This window comes from Mchenga conophoros, linkage group LG5, assembly GCF_057382185.1.
Source record: "Mchenga conophoros isolate Kocher_MC1m ecotype Shallow Benthic linkage group LG5, M_conophoros_male_GT1.1, whole genome shotgun sequence".
Lineage (NCBI taxonomy): Eukaryota > Metazoa > Chordata > Actinopteri > Cichliformes > Cichlidae > Mchenga > Mchenga conophoros.
The window spans coordinates 33,617,481-33,636,118 of NC_140530.1; the positions used below are offsets into that span (position 1 = coordinate 33,617,481).

Here is an 18,638-nt window from a genome sequence, read left to right on the forward strand (position 1 = left end):
ATGAAAACAACGGAATGAGAATGAAAACAACGGAATTAGAATAAACAGAACAGAATTTGAATGAAAACAATGGAATTTGAATGAAAACAACAGAATTTGAATGAAAACAACAAAATTTGAATGAAAACAACAGAATTAGAATGTACAAAACAGAGTTTGAATGAAAACAATGGAATTTGAATCAAAACAATGGAAATAGAATGAAAAGAACAGAATTTGAATGAAAACAATGGAAGTTTAAAACAAACAACAGAATTAGAATGTTCTGTTCATTCTAACGGAATTAGAATGAACAGAACAGAATTTGAATCAAAATAATGGAATTTGAATGAAAAGAACAGAATTTGAATGAAAACAATGGAGTTTTAAAACAAACAACAGAATTAGAATGAAAACAACAGAATTAACATGAAAATGACGGAATTTTAATGAAAACAACAGAATTTGGGAACAAACAATGGAATTTGAATCAAAACAATGGAAATAGAATGAAAACAACAGAATTTGAATGAAAACAATGGAACACAAGGATTTGCTTCTGGATGAAAATACACCATTTCTAATTCTATATATATATATATATATATATAATTCTTGATGTTCAACTATTTGAATATGGATGTCCAAACTGCCCGATACTCTCAAAAAAAGAGTAAAGCTTGTAACATGAAGACAGCTGACAAGATATTAATCAACATGTCAATCAGCTGAGTGTAAATTGATTCCACCAGAGCTTCTCTATTTTTGTGCATTAATGGATTAATTAACCAACTCATGGTAGCGTTGTGGGGTCTGGCATTCCTACTCACATAGGGACCTTTAAGACTGCATGGCTGTCTGGTAAGTCTGTCAATAAAATGTTGGTCGCATGTTTCATTTTTGGATTTCAACTTTAGACAGCATAGACCAGCAAATACATATTTTTAAAAACAGACATATACACTGTATTTACTTTCCCACAATTCATTATTTATTGTGATGTTTGTGTGTAAGTAAAGTTACACTTTGGCCTTTGAGAAAAGGCAGGAGACATACTGCATTTTTAAATTCTCTCGTGTCTCTTATTCATATAGCTAATTTTTTCATTGTCACTTTATTTTTTAAGCTATTACTGACTAGAACTTTCACAAGTTTTTACAAGTGTAGTTATTACACCTTTTGGTCCATGAATTAAAGTCAACGCCTTGAACGGTTTTTTTTAGGGAATAGAAAACCAAAATTACCATATTTAAACCCTCTGACATTTACATCTGCTGTTCTTTTGATATTGAAGTAGGTGGACTCATCATAACAATGTCTAAATATGCATTCCACTTTATGTAAAATCATTTACAGAGGTTGTAAATTTCAAATGACTGTCTTTTTGTCCAGATAGGACCCCTGGAAAATTCTGCTGAAACAGTGATTGTTTGAGGAAATGAGTCTTTGGAAGATTGAGTCTTTTGACAGTTGATTCCACACTGAATTTCATAAATGTTTAATAGCAACAGAAATGCGACAGAAAAAATTGGAACACAGCACTTTAGAGCATCCTTAAAATAGACACTGCCCTTACTCTGGACCTCAGCAAGTTGGATGAATAGTAGTTGAGAGGTAAAGGACAGATATAAATGCATTATAATGATATTTTGAATTAATATTCAAATATTGTTCATCTGTAAACTGTAGTATTTATAATTCATTCTACACTCTCTTCAAATCTTTAAACTAAAGACAGCACGGTTTCAAGTGCACATGATTGAAATAAGCAAATATTTATTATAGCGTGTCTCTCTACATTCACCACAAATTACTCCATGTTGACTGCACCCACTGGAAGGCAGCACGGGGGTAATACAAAACTCTGTCTTGTACGCATGTGAAGACCTTTGAGAAGATGTTTAGCACTGCTTGTCGCATATGGGGAATTTCTGAAGAAGCATATTCAGTCTTGCCATCGTCAACTGTGCAGTTCTCGTAGTCTGTATGAAGATAAAAAAAAAAACAATTAGAAACTGTAGAATGTGCAATTGTGTTATACTGATTGCATTATAATGTTAAGGAACTGCAGAAAATAAAATGACACGAATCACTCTAAAAGTACACGTTAGCTGTAAAGCCATAAAGGTTTCGTCATATTCTTTTTTCACATCTTACCATGATCAGAACCAAAGATCTGTGGTTTGTACAAGTAACGACATTCTGCTTGTATCTCAAATGCCTCCATCTCATCATCAGTGATGGACATTCGCTTACCTGTTTAAAACATGATTAAATGTCATAATCTGCTATATAATAGCCTGCTAGATAAGTCAGGTAAGAAAGTGCTGTAAAAACATCTGTATTGTAAATATTCAACATATTTTCTTATCACATTTGTCTGGGTCCTTACTTAAAAGCACAAGAATGTCAGTGAAGCCATCTCCCTTTATAACAATACAATCATGGCACCTCCTTTGAAGAAGTATCATTACATTATCACTTTTGGCACCTGTTGTAAAAAGAAGAGTTATTAAAATACATTTAACATTTGAGATTAAATTTTTAACATCAGAATTATAGTATTATAGATACTATCACAAGTGAAGATTATTATTTACACAATAAAAGAATGTGGAAAAAGTCAGAGAAGACAAAAGACAACAAAACTAGTATGCTACCAATTCTTTAAAAGCTTAAAAATTAAACATGTATATGATTTTCATATCTGAATTTTCTCTTTTAGTGCTTTTATGTTTTTATTGATTATTTTGTGAATGTTAAAAGGTTTGAGCACATAATTAATCTGCAGTTAAAAAGTTTAATAGTGACTGAAAGAAACAGACATGAAGAGATTCATAATTAAACTCCAGTGACACAAATGTTTTAATCAAAACTCTTACCCTTGCTGTCAATCTCAGTTATGGTGCTTTTTTCGTAGTGAATTTTTGAAGTTAAATTTTTACACTGCCCAAACCTGATTTAATTAGTAGTCAAAAGATATAAAGAATGAAAAAATAACTTTAAATGACATAATGAAATATGAAGCACAAACACTGGCAAACATACAGTATAAACAACAATTATAAGGAAGAAAATTAGTTACATTTTCAGTGAAAATGTGGCTTCATAGATGTTTGCTTCTTCCATTGCCGTAATGTTCACATAGACACCGAAAGGTAGGACACTGAATGCAGTAGCCCAGCAGCTGTTTGAGGACATGGCTATAAGGTACCATTTCCCAGTCAGCTGAAATGAAGACATTGTTTGTTCATTCGTTATTTTAGTTTTTTTTTTGTTGCTTTGTAAATGTTTTGCACTAATCTGACACATTTAACACTATTCATGAAATACAAACTTGCACAAATCCATTACATAGGTGCAGTTTCATTTTACTAAAATTCTACTAGCAAATCAGTTTTACAACTATAATCTTAGCTATAAAGGTTTAAAAGAGACTTACATCTTGATCCCTATCTGCTGTTTTTAGATACCTCTCACAGGCCACTGATGAAGGCTGGCACACAGAGATGAAATTCAGCACAAGAACAGCGACACAAAACGCTTTCATCTTGGCTCAGTATGAGTTCACTTCTGCTGATTCTTAGTCTTTTTTACGGGTTTATACTGACCAGTTAGTTTTCCCACCCCTATTTAAGAGGAAATGAAGTGAATGACCTCAAATGCCATCATTTCCAGTAAAGACCACATTTACCAATCATCATCTAGGTCACAAACTGATAAACATGTCAGTGTGTGGACTAGAGATGGACCGATCCGATATTACGTATCGGTATCGGTCCGATACTGACCTAAATTACTGGATCGGATATCGGAGAAAAATAAAAAATGTAATCCGATCCATTAAATATCACGAAAGCACCTGGCAAAACTTGCAACACGCCGTAACTCACCTCAGAACGTTAGCATGTCGAGCAGTATGCATCACGTGATAGAGCGGCTGTGGCATGCCGGACCTGTCGTGGTCTGGATAGCATGTGGAGCTTCGCTAGCAACCCGGCATTTCATCTCCGACAAAGTTATCCCGAGAGAAGTAAAGCAAGTGTGTAAGTCCATCTCTGAATGTTTGTAAAGCATTCCTGCGTTAAGCTTAACGAGCGACTGCCTCTCGCTCTCCGGCTGCTACTTCAATCATGAAACTGCTTAAATGATCAGCTGATCGGCTTTTCTGTCGCGAGTCCGTGTCTCTAGTTTGTTTTTGGCCCACTTTGCACCAGAAAGAGGAAACCAGCGGCTGAACAACAGCAGCACGTTTAAGCTTGATAAGCTGTTGTTAGAATTTATTTAATATTACTTTCTACACCAGGATCTTTTTCTACGTAGCTGACGCTGGTAACTGTGCAGGGGCGGATCTAGCAAAGTTTAGCCAGGGGGGCCGATAGGGCATGAACAGGGAAAAGGGGGCACAAAGACATACTTTTCTTTCTTATTCTCATTTAAAATGTCGAGCTTTTAATAAATAATTATCTGACACCCAAAGTTTTAATTTGATGTAAAATGAATAGAAGTCAATTACTGTATATAGTGACTATTAAGTCTAATATATATACCCTAGTAAGCTATAGTACTTTTTACTTTGGGAAGGTACCATCTGTGCAGTCTGCAATTTTGTTGAAGAAAGATGTTGAATCTATTTAATATTTCTTGAAAAATAATTGATTTCTGTGCATTTTTTTTCACACTGCATCAAATTAAGGTTGATTACGTCGATTAAGCATCATGAGGTGGAGCGTGAGGGGTGGTTCCCTATTTTTTATTTATTTCTTTTTGTTGTTGCTGGGAGTTGGAACCCTATTAGTTAGGTTGCTTAATATTTACGCTAAGTACTCTTTAAAATACCAGAACAGGGAGGATGGTGTAGGTCTAAGTTTATTAGATTGATCAGTATTGCTGAACTATGAAATATTTTTTTTGTATACAGGTATAACAGAATAGCTTTAGTGTAGTTGTTGTTTTAAACTTGAGTATGAACTTGCAGACTTGCAAAATGCAGCAAGATATTTTAAAAAACAGTTTTGTTGATTAAAAAACACTATATCGGATTCATATCGGTATCGGCAGATATCCAAATTTATGATATCGGTATCGGACATAAAAAAGTGGTATCGTGCCATCTCTAGTGTGGACAGATAATTTCAAGGTTAAACCTTCAAAACCTTGATCAAACCTAACATCGTGCCCTGGATCAAAAGTACATACTGATAAGATTTATCAGTATTTTCAGTATGGTGACACTTGAAATATGATAAAACGATGTATCATACTTTACTATGTATACTCAGAATCAGAATCGTGTTTATTGGCCATGTATATGTGCAGACACATACAAGGAATTTGGTTCCGGTAGATAGTAACACGTTCTCTAAAAAAAACTGTGGAGAAAGAAAATTGACATTTCATAAGATGCAGTTTAATTGGTGACAGATGATTGCACATGCTATATTTCTAGCTGTCGATGCAAACTGCTCACTGCATTTGCAGTAATATGAATTTTGTTAACATTTTAAAAGCAGTTTATAGGTCTATCATTAACCACACAATATCCTGTCTGTGTTTGGCAAATGTGTGCATGCTTACTCTTGCAAAATACATTTACTCAAAATGCAAATGGTTTAGAAAAAACACATCAGGGTGCAGGCAGAAATGAATTTGCAGTGGATGACCAAGGCAAGGCAGTAATTTGTTGGCATTTGCAAAAAAAAGGACATAATTGTAGAACACAGTTGAAAGGTTTAAAGATTTTAATAAACAATCTTAAGGAAGCAAAGGGAATAAATATCCTAAGCAACACAGATACTTTGCTGAGATACACACTCTCTGTGTATCTGGATTTTTTCTTTTTCATTTATTAACAGGTATCAGATTCAGGTCAGAGTCTATGAATCAGTTCTATTTTGAGTTTCTCCTCACTTTCTCTTGGACACATTTCCAGTATACTATTGGTAGGAGTGTGTCAGACAGGTTGTAATACATAGATTTCCTTAGAGGAAGGAGGAAACAAACAGGTAAGTACTAGACAAGTTTGCAAACATGCAGATAAATATCACAGAGTAACAAGTAGCCTGAGCTATGGTACCAAGTGGTGGTTTTTGATATGGGCAACATAGGGCATTGCCCAGGGTGGCATCGTGGTAGAGGGGGCATCATGGCATCTGCAAAAAAGAACGTTGCTCACACCCATGCTCCCCGGATGTCATGCCAGTGCATTTTGGGGATTGCATAGGCACCAAACGGTTTTCTATTGCCCATTTGCGAGGAGTAAGGATTTACGAGATACACCTGCTGCTTGCTCCACAGGGAGGAGAGGGGTGGGACAGCAAAGGATTGTCTGGCTGGCTGAAGCAGCATCTAATAACCAGCTTGCTTATGAAACGAAATAAAAGCAAACCAACAAACTAGGCCTGTCAACATTATCGCGTTAATGCTATCATTACAAATAATGCGATAAAATTAATCAATTAATTAATCCAGGGAACGGTTCTGGCTCAGTTCCTCTTCACCATCTGCACTGCAGACATCTCCCACACCGTTCCCTGTGGGGCCTCCATACTGCAGATGACCCTGTCCGACACGCAGCCCAGAGTTCTCATGTTGATCTGCGCAGGACTTGACAACCCTTGAGCTGATGCCATCTGGACCTGCTGCCTTCTTTGCTCCAGTCGTACTCAGTTCCCTCCTAACCTGGAGGGTTGAGAGAGACAGGCTGGAGATGTGTGTTGGTTGTGTACAGGATGCTGTGGTAGGGGTGGGGAGTTGTGAGCGGGGTGAAGGGAGGAGGTGTGAAGTAACTGAGGTGTCAGATGCGCAACAACGGCAGTGGGTGTGGGTGAGTCTGCAGTCGATGTTGAAGACTGCATCCTGGATCAATCAAATCTGTCAAAGAAATGATTCAGTTCATTTGCCCACTGCAGATGTCTCCCACACAGTTCCCTGTGGGGCCTCCGTACTGCAGATGACCCTGTCCGACATGCAGCCCCGAGTTCTCTCATACTATAGTCTGGTGGTGAGGTAGTCCAATATTCATGCTGTGAGGTGATGGTCAATTCCTGAGTTCTCCAGCTTTTTCTTCAGAACTGTGGAAAGAATGGTGTTAAAGGCAATAAAGAAATCAAAGAAAATGATTCTCACAGTGCTCCCAGGGGTCTCCAATCGAGATGGGAACGGTGTAGGAGGTGAATGACAGCATCATCCAATCCAGTGCCAGGCTGGTAGGCAAACTGAAGTGGGTCCAGTGAGGAGCTCACCAGGAGTCAAAGCTGAGACAGGTTCAGGTGTTCCTGGGTCTTCATTGGGTGGGATGTCAGAGCCACTGCCCTGTTGCTGTTGAGGTTCTTGGAATGTGGAGTCTTTGGCACTAGTGGCACACAAGAGGTTTTCCAGAGCTGTGGAACTCTTCCCAGCCTCAGGCTGAAGATGTACTCCATCACCCCACACAATTGATCTGTGCAGGACTTGGCAACCCTTGAGCTGATGCCATCGGGACCCGCTGCCTTCCTGACTCCAGTCATCCTCAGTTCCTTAACCTGGATGGTTGAGAGAGACAGGCTGGAGCCGTGTGTTGGTTGTGTACAGGATGCAGTGGTTAGGGTGAGTAGTAGTGAGCGGGGTGAGGAGAGGAGGTGTGAAGTGAATGAGGTGTCAGAGGTGGGACAGCAGTAGTGGGGGTGGGTGAGTCTGCAGTCGATGTTGAAGACTGCATCCTGGATCAATCAAACCTGTTAAAAGAAATGATGCAGTTCATTTGCCCACCTCACCCCCCCCAGGCAGACAGTTGTGATTTTTGTGGCCCGATGGTTCTACCTCACCGACCGACAACAGCATATGAGAACTTAGTGCTGTGTGTCTCTGTGGGGGCAGTACGGGGCCCCCACAGGGAATGGTTCTGCCTCCGTTCCTCTTTACTATCTACTCTGCAGACTTCTCCCAAAACTCCACCCAGTGCTTCCTGCAAAGGTTCTTTGACAGCTCTGCAATAGTCAGCCTCATCACTGATGGTAGCGACAGGGAGTACAGAGAATTTAGCCATGACTTTGTGGACTGGTGCCAGCAGAACTACCTCCAGATCAACACTTGTGATCAGATCTTCCCAGGTGAGGGACAGGTGATGAACTGTATACCTCTTTTGCATTGACATACAGTAAGGCTACGTTCACACTGCAGGCGAAAGCACATCAAATCTGATTTTTTTGACCCTATGCGACCCAAATCCAATCATGGTATGACAGTGTGAACGGCACAAATCCGATATTTTCAAATCCGATCTGGGTCACTTTCGTATGTGGTACTGATTCTGATACATATCCGATGTTTTAGAAAGCGACTGCTGCTTGAATGGTCATGTCACATTAAATCCGTCTTTTATGTCACTGACACAAGACAGACGGCAATTATCAGCTCCGGAGAAGCGCCCAAGAAGACATGTAGATGTCAGTGAAACTGTTGGGAAGACAACGTTGGAGAAACGTGAACGTTTTATTTGATTCTGACAGAAATCTGCAACTATCCTTTGAAGCACCGCTCCTCTCTAAAACAGCAATAAGGATAGTTATTAGGTTATTCACATTATTATGTAAATAACAAAATAACAAAGCAAAAATTGGGAAACGTAAAGTCTGAAGTCTTTATATTAAGGGCCATCAGTCAAACAATATTGTTTGGTCTGGGTCTAAACAGAGCGTGTGGGGATTCTTTTGCGCATGCGGGCCGCTTTGAGGGTTCACACTAGAGCGCGTTTGCTGTCGCATTATATTTGTAGTGTGAACAAGCAGACAAAAAAATCGTATTTGATCAAAAAAATCGGAATTGAGCATTAAGACCTGCAGTGTGAACGTAGCCCAAGTCTAGTGTTTTATTGTCTCTGGTAGGGCATGACACGTACTGGGTGAAGGTCGGCAGTGTGGAGCCCAGTGATGCGTGTTTATAGTCCCCTGGTATTAAAGAAAGGGCACTCGGAGATTGCGATTGCACTTTGCTGACCACAGAGTGGAGAGAGTCTCAGGCTGCATACACGTTGTCCGAGGGGGGGACATGCACTGTTTTTGCGATAACATGTAAGAATTCTCTGGGCAGTTAGCATGGACGCATGCTAACGGCTAAGAGCTTTCCCAACTTCCGTTCAAGCACTCGTGTATCTTACTAACAGTGTTGGTCAAGTTACTTGAAAAAAGTAATCAGTAACTAATTAGTGATTACTTCCCCCAAAATGTAATCTCGTTACTTTACTGATTACTTATTTTCAAAAGTAATTAGTTACTTTTTAAAAACATGATTTACAACGTGAATAGGTGATAGAGCGATAGATCTTTCAGCCCAATTCTACTTTCTGCCTAATCCATGATATAAAATATAATCAAATGAAAAAAAGTCTCTTTTTAAAATTTGTTTTATTAGTTTTAATCTTTTAACTTTATGCATCAAGGAAAAATGAAATTATATGCAACATTCTCTGAGTGGAAGAAATTTGTTTATTAGCTTTTAAACCTATTTTGGTGGCCTCGAAGATGTTTGCTTTTTCAACTGCTCTAATGTCCAAATCACTACTTAGAAGTGGGGCAGGGATATTCCAGCAGCTGTTTGAGGACATCGCGTACCATTTCCCAGTCAACTGTAATGACATCGCTTTTATTTTGTTTGTTCACGCGTTTCTTTATTTTTGCTTGGCTAATGTTTTGCACTAATCAGACAAATTTAACTCTCTCTGTGAAATAAAAATTGCACAAATCCATTAAATAGGTTCAGTTTCATTTTAGTCTAATAAATCACCTTTAAAACAATAGATTGTTAGCTATAAAGGTTTAAATGAGACTTACATCTTCATCACTCTTTGCCTTCTTTATAGGCATAATTATTCTGCATTTCTGATCAGCGCTCTCCTTGTTCAGCCTGTGAGTTTAGGTGCACAGCCTTGTCTTGGTAGGTTTACAGTTATGCCATACTCCTTCCACTTCTGAATGATCGCTTGAACAGTGCTCCGTGGGATGTTCAAGGCTTGGGAAATCTTTTTGTAGCCTAAGCCTGCTATATTAAATTTCTCAATAACTTTATGCCTGACATGTCTGGTGTGTTCTTTGGACTTCATGGTGTTGTTGCTCCCAATATTCTCTTAGACAACCTCTGAGGCCGTCACAGAGCAGCTGTATTTGTACTGACATTAGATTACACACAGGTGCACTCTATTTAGTCATTAGCACTCATCAGGCAACGTCTATGGGCAACTGACTGCACTCAGACAAAAGGGAGCTGAATAATTACGCACACCATACTTTGCAGTTATTTATTTGTAAAAAATGTTTGGAATCATGTATGATTGTCATTCCACTTCTCACGTGTACACCACTTTGTATCGGTCTTTCACGTGGAATTCTAATAAAATTGATTCATGTTTGTGGCTGTAATGTGACAAAATGTGGGAAAGTTCAAGGGGGCCGAATACTTTTGCAAGCCACTGTATGTAGCTTTTACAGGCCAGAAATTCAGCACGAGAACAGCAGCACAAAAAGCTTTTCATCTTGGCTCAGTATGAGATCACTTCTGCTGACTCTTTATACTGAATTTGATTGACCAGTTAGTTTTCCGCCACATTCACATATCCCCTTTTAAGAGGATGCAAATAAATAAAGTGCAAATAAAAATTGGATTACAGTAATGCGCTACAAGTAACTCGTTACTGTAATCCGATTACTTTTCTCAAGTAACAAGTAAAGTAAGGGATTACTATTGCAAAAAGGTAATTAAATTACTGTTACTTTCCCGTAAGCACGCTGTGTTAATGCATTACTAAAACTGTGATTTTTTTTTGTGAGTGTCTCATGGCAATGATGTAAGCGAGTGCGACGTTCATGACAACAGCTGTGTGCAGATCAACAATGGTTAAAAAAATCAAGTGTAGGTAAGCATATGACTGTGCAGCATTTAAAGCGTGGAAGTACTGACCTCACTTTGAGTTTGATTCTGTAAAAAGTGACAAAAACATTAGTTTCCGCTGATCACTGCGTGGGAAGGAAACTTCTTTTTACAGTGAAAACCCCGTAACTTCCTTGCTTGGAAGTTACGGGGTTCTGCTGTTTTACTTGCATCTATTTGAAAGACTGAGTGTAAACACAAAATCATATTTTATTTTATGTGCAGGAATGTGCAGATTGCAATGAAAATGCCTCCACACTAGCGTTTTCAGTCGTTTTCACAGAGTTGTGCATCCACATTGAAACGGTCAGTTGCCCAGAGAGTGCAAAAAATGAGTGCAAACTTTATTTTTTTCTCTTTTCATGTATATCCTACTGTTAAGATGAGTGATTGAAAAAGAAAAACAACAATTTTATAGAGCAAAAAAGAGAAAAGATTTACTGTACATTTACTGTATTTATTTTTATTCTATTTTATTTGTATTTTCCTCAAATGTCTCTCACATCATTTTATAATGTCGATTCAATTCATTGAGGTTTGTGGGAATACGTTTATGCACAGCTTTCTCAAACCACAATTGCAAACTTACCACAACTTAGCATTATAGTTGGTATGAGATGTTTGTGCTGATATGCCGTAAATAGTTTTCTCTAAACACAGCCCTGCATCATAGCCAAAGATCTCCACTTGTTGCCACATTGTTTTAACCCTTTAAAGCCTGAATCATAAAATAATTGGTAGAAATTGTATTTTTTTGAAAATGGTGTTTATTTAATTTTCTTTTGTTTAATTTTGTGTAATTGTTTAAAAAATAAATCACATTCCAATCTCCATATATGACATTTAATTTGTATCATATTTGCTTATCTGATTTTTTTAATTGCTTAAAAATGTATTGTGCAAATTATTTAAGTTGGGGGAAATAAATAATTTCCCCCAGGGATCAATAAAGTATTCTGATTCTGATTCTGATTTAGGTTTTTCAGGGGGAAAAATTCCCATTGATGATGTTGAAGTCCCAAAAACTGGGGAAAAACTCTATTTTTCAAATGTAATACACCAGGCATTAAAAGGTTAAAAGTCAGTTTAGGATTGACACTCTTCAATCCTAAAGTTTTCTTCTATGTTCTTTTTATATTGAAGAGTTTTTCTTCTGGCAACTCTTACAAACAAGAGTGGCATCTTCAGCCTTTTTTCAGTTGCGCTGTCATGAACTTTAAGATTTGACATGCTAACTGAGGCCTGTAGCCCTGTTTTTTGCTTTGTGTGTGTGTGTGTTAAACCACATCTGAATATACCAGATGAGCAATAGATGTGGTTGCTGATGATATTTCAATCAAGTGCATCTGATTAGCAGTGCCTGGCTGCTGGAAACGGTAAAGCTGTATGCGGTTTTTCATGGGAGTTCATAGAGTCCTATGCAAACATTCCTTTTCACATGATTGTGTGTATCATTGCGATTTGCTGGGGAGAGTGAGGTTAACCTTCTACCCACACATTCTGCATATCTGCAAAACTACTACTGAGCATCAATGCCCAACACTTCCTTTATCTACTTCAGAGTTCCCTATGAACTTTAAACACATTCACCTGCATGTGCTAGGGTTGGGGGCATGCACTGCGGCTGCTCCCTGTGACTTCCCTTTTAAATGCCTTGATATGCAGAATATCTACATATGCAATCTATGAGGCTGTAATACATATTACATAGGTGTAACAGTGTAACAGTTCAAATTGTTGTTTGTGTACACCATTCGTGTCCTCAAGAAGAAAACACAAGAATACATGCTGCTACTACTACTACCAATAGTAACAATAATGTGCAAAATGTTGTAATTTTGAATAATGAATTATAATAGAATGCAGTGTTTACACAGTTAAGCTCCGGAAACAAATAGCTAACTAAGACACACCAAATGTCATGCTAGAGGCCCTTAAAGAGAGGTTTGTTTTAAGATGTGAAAATTTTGCTCTTAGAAATGGGATGCCATAAGCATGCACATGTACACGCTATTTGTCTTTTTTTTTCAAAGTCAATGTCACCTTCACTGATACAGTATTTATACAGAATCTAAGCTGAGGCAGAGGAAATATATTGCACAATAACAGTCTGTTATACCATCTATCAGTATACCATCTGATTTGCAAAAACATAACACAGAGAGCAAACACCCAAAACGTCCACCCCATTTGTGAGATATCACCTAGGTGTATGTTGTTTCAGGATGTGGGTTTTGTGGCTTGTGTAGCTTCGACATGAGAGATGTTTTTTTAGTTACTCATAATTGCACCAGTGTTTTTTTTTCCTTTTGCATCCTCTTACATGCATATCTATTTGTATGTGTTATTTAAAAAAATTGCTGCTAAGAGACCAAGGACTTCCTCAAATGTTATATAGATTTACATACCACACTGAAGCTCAGACTCACACTCAAATATACTGCACCGTCAACTGACAATCATCAGCCAGATAGAAAGCACAATGAATTTGGGAGTAATGATTTACACCTTGGTTGAAGTGCTTATTGCAGTTAGTTGCTGTCTGGGTAACATGCTGGTCATTTTGGCACTTTGGACCACTAAAAGCATTCAACAGCCAACATTCTGCCTTATTGCATCTCTGGCTATGGCTGATTTTCTGGTTGGATGTGTGGCCATACCATTGGCTGTAGTGGTGGATGGACGGGTGAAGACTTCGTTCAATACGTGTCTCTTCATCAGCTGTGTGGTCATTCTGTTCACCCTCGTTTCAGTTCTGTCTCTGTTGGCTATTTCGCTTGACCGTTTCCTCCGGGTGTATATCCCTCTCAGGTAAGAGTATGGATTAATAAGACACATTTTTTTAAAAACAAACTAAAATGACTCATAGTTGAATAGTGAACATAGTAATTTAGTAGTAGGAAGTAGTAATTATGGACTTTGTGGTTTATATGGTATGTGTGAATGGGTGGATGACTGGATGTGTAAAGCGCTTTGGGGTCCTTAGGGACTAGTAAAGCGCTATACAAATACAGACCATTTACCATTTACTATATCATTTTATCACATCGACCAGTACTTCACTAACAATTTATTTTGTTTTAAAAAAAATCATTTTATGCTATTTTAATTTTTTTTGTGAGACTATTTTATTGTTTTCATTTTTTAATAGGTACAAAAGGATTGTGACACAGGGACACTCCTGTCTTGTGGTGGCAGCATGTTGGATTGTTGCAATCCCTCTCAGCTTTACTCCCATGCTTGGGTGGTACAACCATCAAACCTTGTCTAATTCAGCCAATTCTACAATTGTCTGCCAGTTTATAGCTGTAATTCCCATGTCATACCTGGTTTATTTCAGTTTTTTTTCCCTGAATCTGATACCTCTGTTGGTAATGGCCACGTTGTATACCCATGTTTTCTGTATTATAAAAGGACACCTTCAAGGGAAACCAGGCAGTGGTGCTCAAAAACTGTCTCAGAACTACCTAAGAAAAGAGAAAAAGCTGGCAGGATCTCTAGCTCTGGTCTTCGCTCTGTTTGCCCTGTGCTGGCTGCCGCTTCACATAATGAACTGCCTTGTTTATTTTGGTGAGGTGACAAATATACCACCAATAGTTTTATATATAGGTATTATTCTGTCTCATGCTAACTCAGCGGTCAATCCAGTTGTGTATGCATTCAAAATACAAAAAATCAAGAAAGCTTATCTGAAGATCTGGAGAAAGTGTGTTTCACGTGTTGCTGAAAATCAAGAATCCTTGACAAGCCAAATGACAGACAAAAGATCCAGCAGTCACATTGTGTCAAATGACTGAAGGCAGATTTCTGTTTTCTTGCCTTTTTGTTCTAATTATAAGGCTGATTTTTTGTTGTCTTTTCCCCCCGATTATATCTAAGTATAAGGATTAGTATATTTTGTTTCATTGACTTGTGTACTTTATTCAAGTATTACTATAAAACAAAGTACTTTTTGTGATATCTGATTGGTTTGTTTTATCATATTTTAAAATCTCTATGCTGCATCTAGTTTTTTTTTTATACAACATGTAAATTTTGTATTTGCTGCTTTGTTGGTTTTCATGCATTTTTTAAACTATATTGTCTTTAAGATTTTATCTTTGTATTGAAGATTTAAGGAAATCCTTACTCACATCTGGAACTATGCAGCACAGGAAACAACTGTACGTGCACTTAATTTTGTATTACCAAAGTAGATTAAAGCCTAAGAGGAAGTGAGACATTCAACTGACAACTACATTCATGAGCGGTCTCCGAGTTCCACTTTAAAATTTTCGTATCATGTCAAGCACATTTTTAGTTTGTCCAAGATGGTTGTCAGTGCAACCAAATAGTTTATCACATGCTGCATGTGATACAGAGATATATATTTAACAATTTCCTCATTTAAGCAGATAGAAAGGTTTATAGTCATTCTGTGTTGAACATATGTGATTTATCCTGATTATGGAAGAATAAGCAACATTAAAGTCCATGCCACACTCCCATTTCAGTGTTCACATTAAGTTTTGTAAATTGTTCAAAAAAGCTGGAGCATTGTGTTTGAAAGCACAAGCTGTTTATGAATTGGTTATAAGAGGAATTATAATGCACTTAAAATTTCTCTTCATTATGAAGTTTCTCTGCAGGAAAACTGGGTCATCTTTTGTAACAAGAAAAGAAAAGAATAGTGCAGATGGCCATAGCGAATGTGACCATGATGCCATTATTTCACAAACAAAAATAACTATAAAAATATTTTTTTTAAATCAGAGATAACCTCCAGCCCAGTGGAAGAGAATGGATTCATGGGTTTCTCATAAATGCACGGCACAATTTATGCACATTTTCTATTCAAACCTCAAAGTTACTTTCCTAAACCTTTGCAGCTCTGCAAAAATCACAACAAACATAAAGATAATAAACCAAAATTCTTGGTGTTCTAAATGACAATCCATATAGCTCATAAGGATTTGAGAAATATTTATTGAAATGTAAAAGCAAAGAAAAGCAACTTACTGTTAAGAATTTGTGGAAAATATAAAAACAATAATATCTGTTTTTATCCTTTTACTTTTGATTTTACAACAACAGTTACAATAAGCCATCATTTCTGTTCAAATGTTGGAGCCAAGGAGTCTTTTAAGAGCTAAAAGCACCAATTTCTGGCTATATGAAACTTAAAATAAGACAAAACTAAGAAAAGAAATTTAGAACCTAAAATAAATGCATCAAATGTGGTTCCAAAATAGGTTACAAACCAATCTGTGATTGTTTTTTACAGTTACACCACAAATTATCATGGTAAACATAATACCTGGTTTGCACTATTATCCTATCATTGATATTTAGTTGTTTGTTATTTGTATTACATGGTTCGAAACACTGATGTCTATATGGAGCCTCATAGAACTGCTAGCATGGCTATGGCCTCACACATAAATTGCAAAGAAATTTTTAACATACATGGACGTACAGACTTTTATTTAAAAAACTTTTTCTTCTAAATGAAGAAAAAAAAAGCTCAATTCAGTAATTAAAAGAGGCATTCATATATAGATTAAAAGTCATATTTAGATATGAAAATAAAGTTCAGCATGCACTGGACATTTAGTTCTTAAAACAATGAGGGGTAATATGAAATAAAACCCTCTGCCATGCATTTGGTTAACAAGTGATATGTGGTTTTCATCCTTTCAAGCGTCTTCTGAAAGAAACTCAGAAGCACTTCGCTTAATTTATCCTCATCCATATCTTCGTCAAATTGCACACACTTTTCATAATCTGTATATGGAATATAGGAAAGGAAATGACAATGAAATGTTAAAACTTAAACTGATTTATATATGCACACTCAAAAGTGACACAGAGTGTGCTACACCATCATAAAATCATCATGCTGCCCAAAAGACATAAAAACACATTTTTGAAAGAAGAAAGAGGATCATTTACATATGTGCTATCTGTTCCTTTTTTTTTTTGGTTGCTGTAAAAGTCTCACCATGATCAGTGTTGAGGAGTTGGGGTTTAGACCATCCCAGACACTCTGCCTGTGTCTCAAACTCCGTCAGCTCAGCAGCAGAAACAGCTGTTCGTCTACCTGGTGAAGCAGTGCGACATCTGAGATAAAAGGCCTGTGATAATATGATGGATTGTATTGAACCTTGTATTTCTCACAGCGTGCATTTAGCTTTTTGTTTAACTACAACAGGAAATTACAAATTATGAATGGTCTAAAAGCCCCCAGCCCTGCCACCTTACTGAAGAGCAAAAGATGACTTTTATCCTCTTTAGAGACGAGGCAGTCAGGACAGCCAGTGTGCAGCAGCACGTCTGGTTGATCAACTGTGGCATCTGTTGGAATCATTAAAGTAATTTAAAGTATTTAAATGGTAGTAATATATTAAATTGTTATTGAACTACAGCTTGTAGTCAGAGTATATTTAAAAGAAAAACCTCTTACTTTCACTGTCGAGTTCAAATATGCTGCTGTTTGCATAGAGAAATGTTGAGGTTCCATTGATACAAACTCCATTCCTGCAACATTCATCATTACAGATTTAACACCTGAAAGAACAGCTGAACAATGTTACCATGTTAAATGCTATTAATTTAACTAAAAAACAAAAAATAAAACATTACTTACGCTTTCAAATAAGTAGTATCACCATAGAGGTTTGGTTCGCCCTTAGAAATTACATCCACTGCGGCACTTGGGGAAAATAAAGCACTGACTAATGTTGAAGACAGGCAAAACTCTGTGGACACAGCTATAAAGTGCCACCTCCCAATCAGCTGAAATAAAAGATTTGTTTTAATTGATTGATTCATTATTTATTTTGGAAATTCACAAAAAAAACATTCAGAATATTTCCCTCCATCACATCTCAGAAAAAAATTGCAAGTTTTAACAGCTGAAACAAAACAAATGTGGAAAGACACTTACATCTGGACGTTGGTCGACTGGCTTTAACAGCTTCTCACAGGCCAGCGATGCAGGCTGGCCCACTGAGATGAGACTCAGCAAAACAAGAGCAGCACTCAAAGTCTTCATCCTCACAGATATGTGTTCTCTAAAGCCCCTTGTTGGTATCAGCTCTGCCTTAAAATAATATCACCAACCAGTTATTTTTCTGCTTCATCCACCCGCCCCTGTCTGGGTAGCTACAGAACAGATAACCACATGTTAACCCTGATGTTATTTGACCAAGCTGATGTTTATTCGTCAAACATGGTGCAGCAAAATAGTTAGGTTTGCAGAAGCACATAACAGAACACTGATATGTGAAATCCATGGTTAAAATGTGTTAAATGAATACATTCACAGCTACAAAATACAGTGAGTGTGTGTGTGTGTGTGTTGGGGGGGGTCAGTTATGCTGAAGTTTTTCATATTTATGCAACATCATGCTTTTAAAGGTTGTGTGCTTTAGGAAACTGGAGCAATATTGCATATTCACAATCCAGGTTAAAAGCCAAAAGCTTTTTTTTTTTAAGTAATGATCTTGGCTAGGAGATTACCCTCAACTGCAGATATAAGCACTTTTTTTGCACTTTGTACTCTGTATATTTACTGTAGTCTGTTTAGCCTGTCTAATTTTTACCTAAATACCTTCACTTCAGCCCAAATAGTTTTTTTATTAAGTTATTCTAAAACAACACAATAAAGCATCAACATGATTGAGCTCTATACCCTGATTTGCTGCACATGGAGTCAAAAACACATTACAATTCTCAATGAGAAAGAGCAAACACATTGACTGTAAAGAAAAGAGAAA

The 18,638-nt window shown here is 37.2% G+C and overlaps 2 protein-coding genes across 2 annotated transcripts; one reads left to right on the forward strand and one right to left on the reverse strand.

The window, feature by feature from the left end:
• Positions 1-935: 935 nt before the first annotated feature.
• Positions 936-18,009, reverse strand: LOC146574939 (uncharacterized). The gene is made up of 12 exons (XM_085275676.1): positions 17,807-18,009; positions 17,507-17,655; positions 17,324-17,397; positions 17,122-17,214; positions 16,862-16,960; positions 16,484-16,644; positions 3,422-3,529; positions 3,065-3,207; positions 2,862-2,935; positions 2,372-2,470; positions 2,137-2,235; positions 936-1,961 (listed from the first exon to the last, which is right to left on the reverse strand). The coding sequence occupies exons 1-12, from the start codon at positions 17,912-17,914 to the stop codon at positions 1,780-1,782; spliced, it is 1,389 nt and encodes a 462-aa protein (XP_085131802.1). The 5' UTR covers positions 17,915-18,009; the 3' UTR covers positions 936-1,779.
• Positions 13,115-14,818, forward strand: LOC146574940 (adenosine receptor A3-like). Its single transcript, XM_085275035.1, has 2 exons — positions 13,115-13,692; positions 14,033-14,818. Exons 1-2 carry the CDS (start codon positions 13,364-13,366, stop codon positions 14,676-14,678), a joined length of 975 nt encoding a protein of 324 aa, XP_085131161.1. The 5' UTR covers positions 13,115-13,363; the 3' UTR covers positions 14,679-14,818.
• Positions 18,010-18,638: the final 629 nt, after the last annotated feature.

Bases quoted from the DNA above. Each gene is read 5' to 3' on its own strand.
- LOC146574940 (XM_085275035.1), top strand. From the start codon at position 13,364: ATGAATTTGGGAGTAATGATTTACACCTTGGTTGAAGTGCTTATTGCA. The intron at 13,693-14,032 runs GTAAGAGTATGG...ATTTTTTAATAG, and splicing joins CGGGTGTATATCCCTCTCAG to GTACAAAAGGATTGTGACAC.
- LOC146574939 (XM_085275676.1), bottom strand. From the start codon at position 17,914: ATGAAGACTTTGAGTGCTGCTCTTGTTTTGCTGAGTCTCATCTCAGTG. The intron at 3,530-16,483 runs TTTTAAGAACTA...TACTGAGCCAAG, and splicing joins TTTCATATTACCCCTCATTG to ATGAAAGCGTTTTGTGTCGC. The intron at 1,962-2,136 runs GTAAGATGTGAA...ATCTTCATACAG, and splicing joins GATCTTTGGTTCTGATCATG to ACTACGAGAACTGCACAGTT.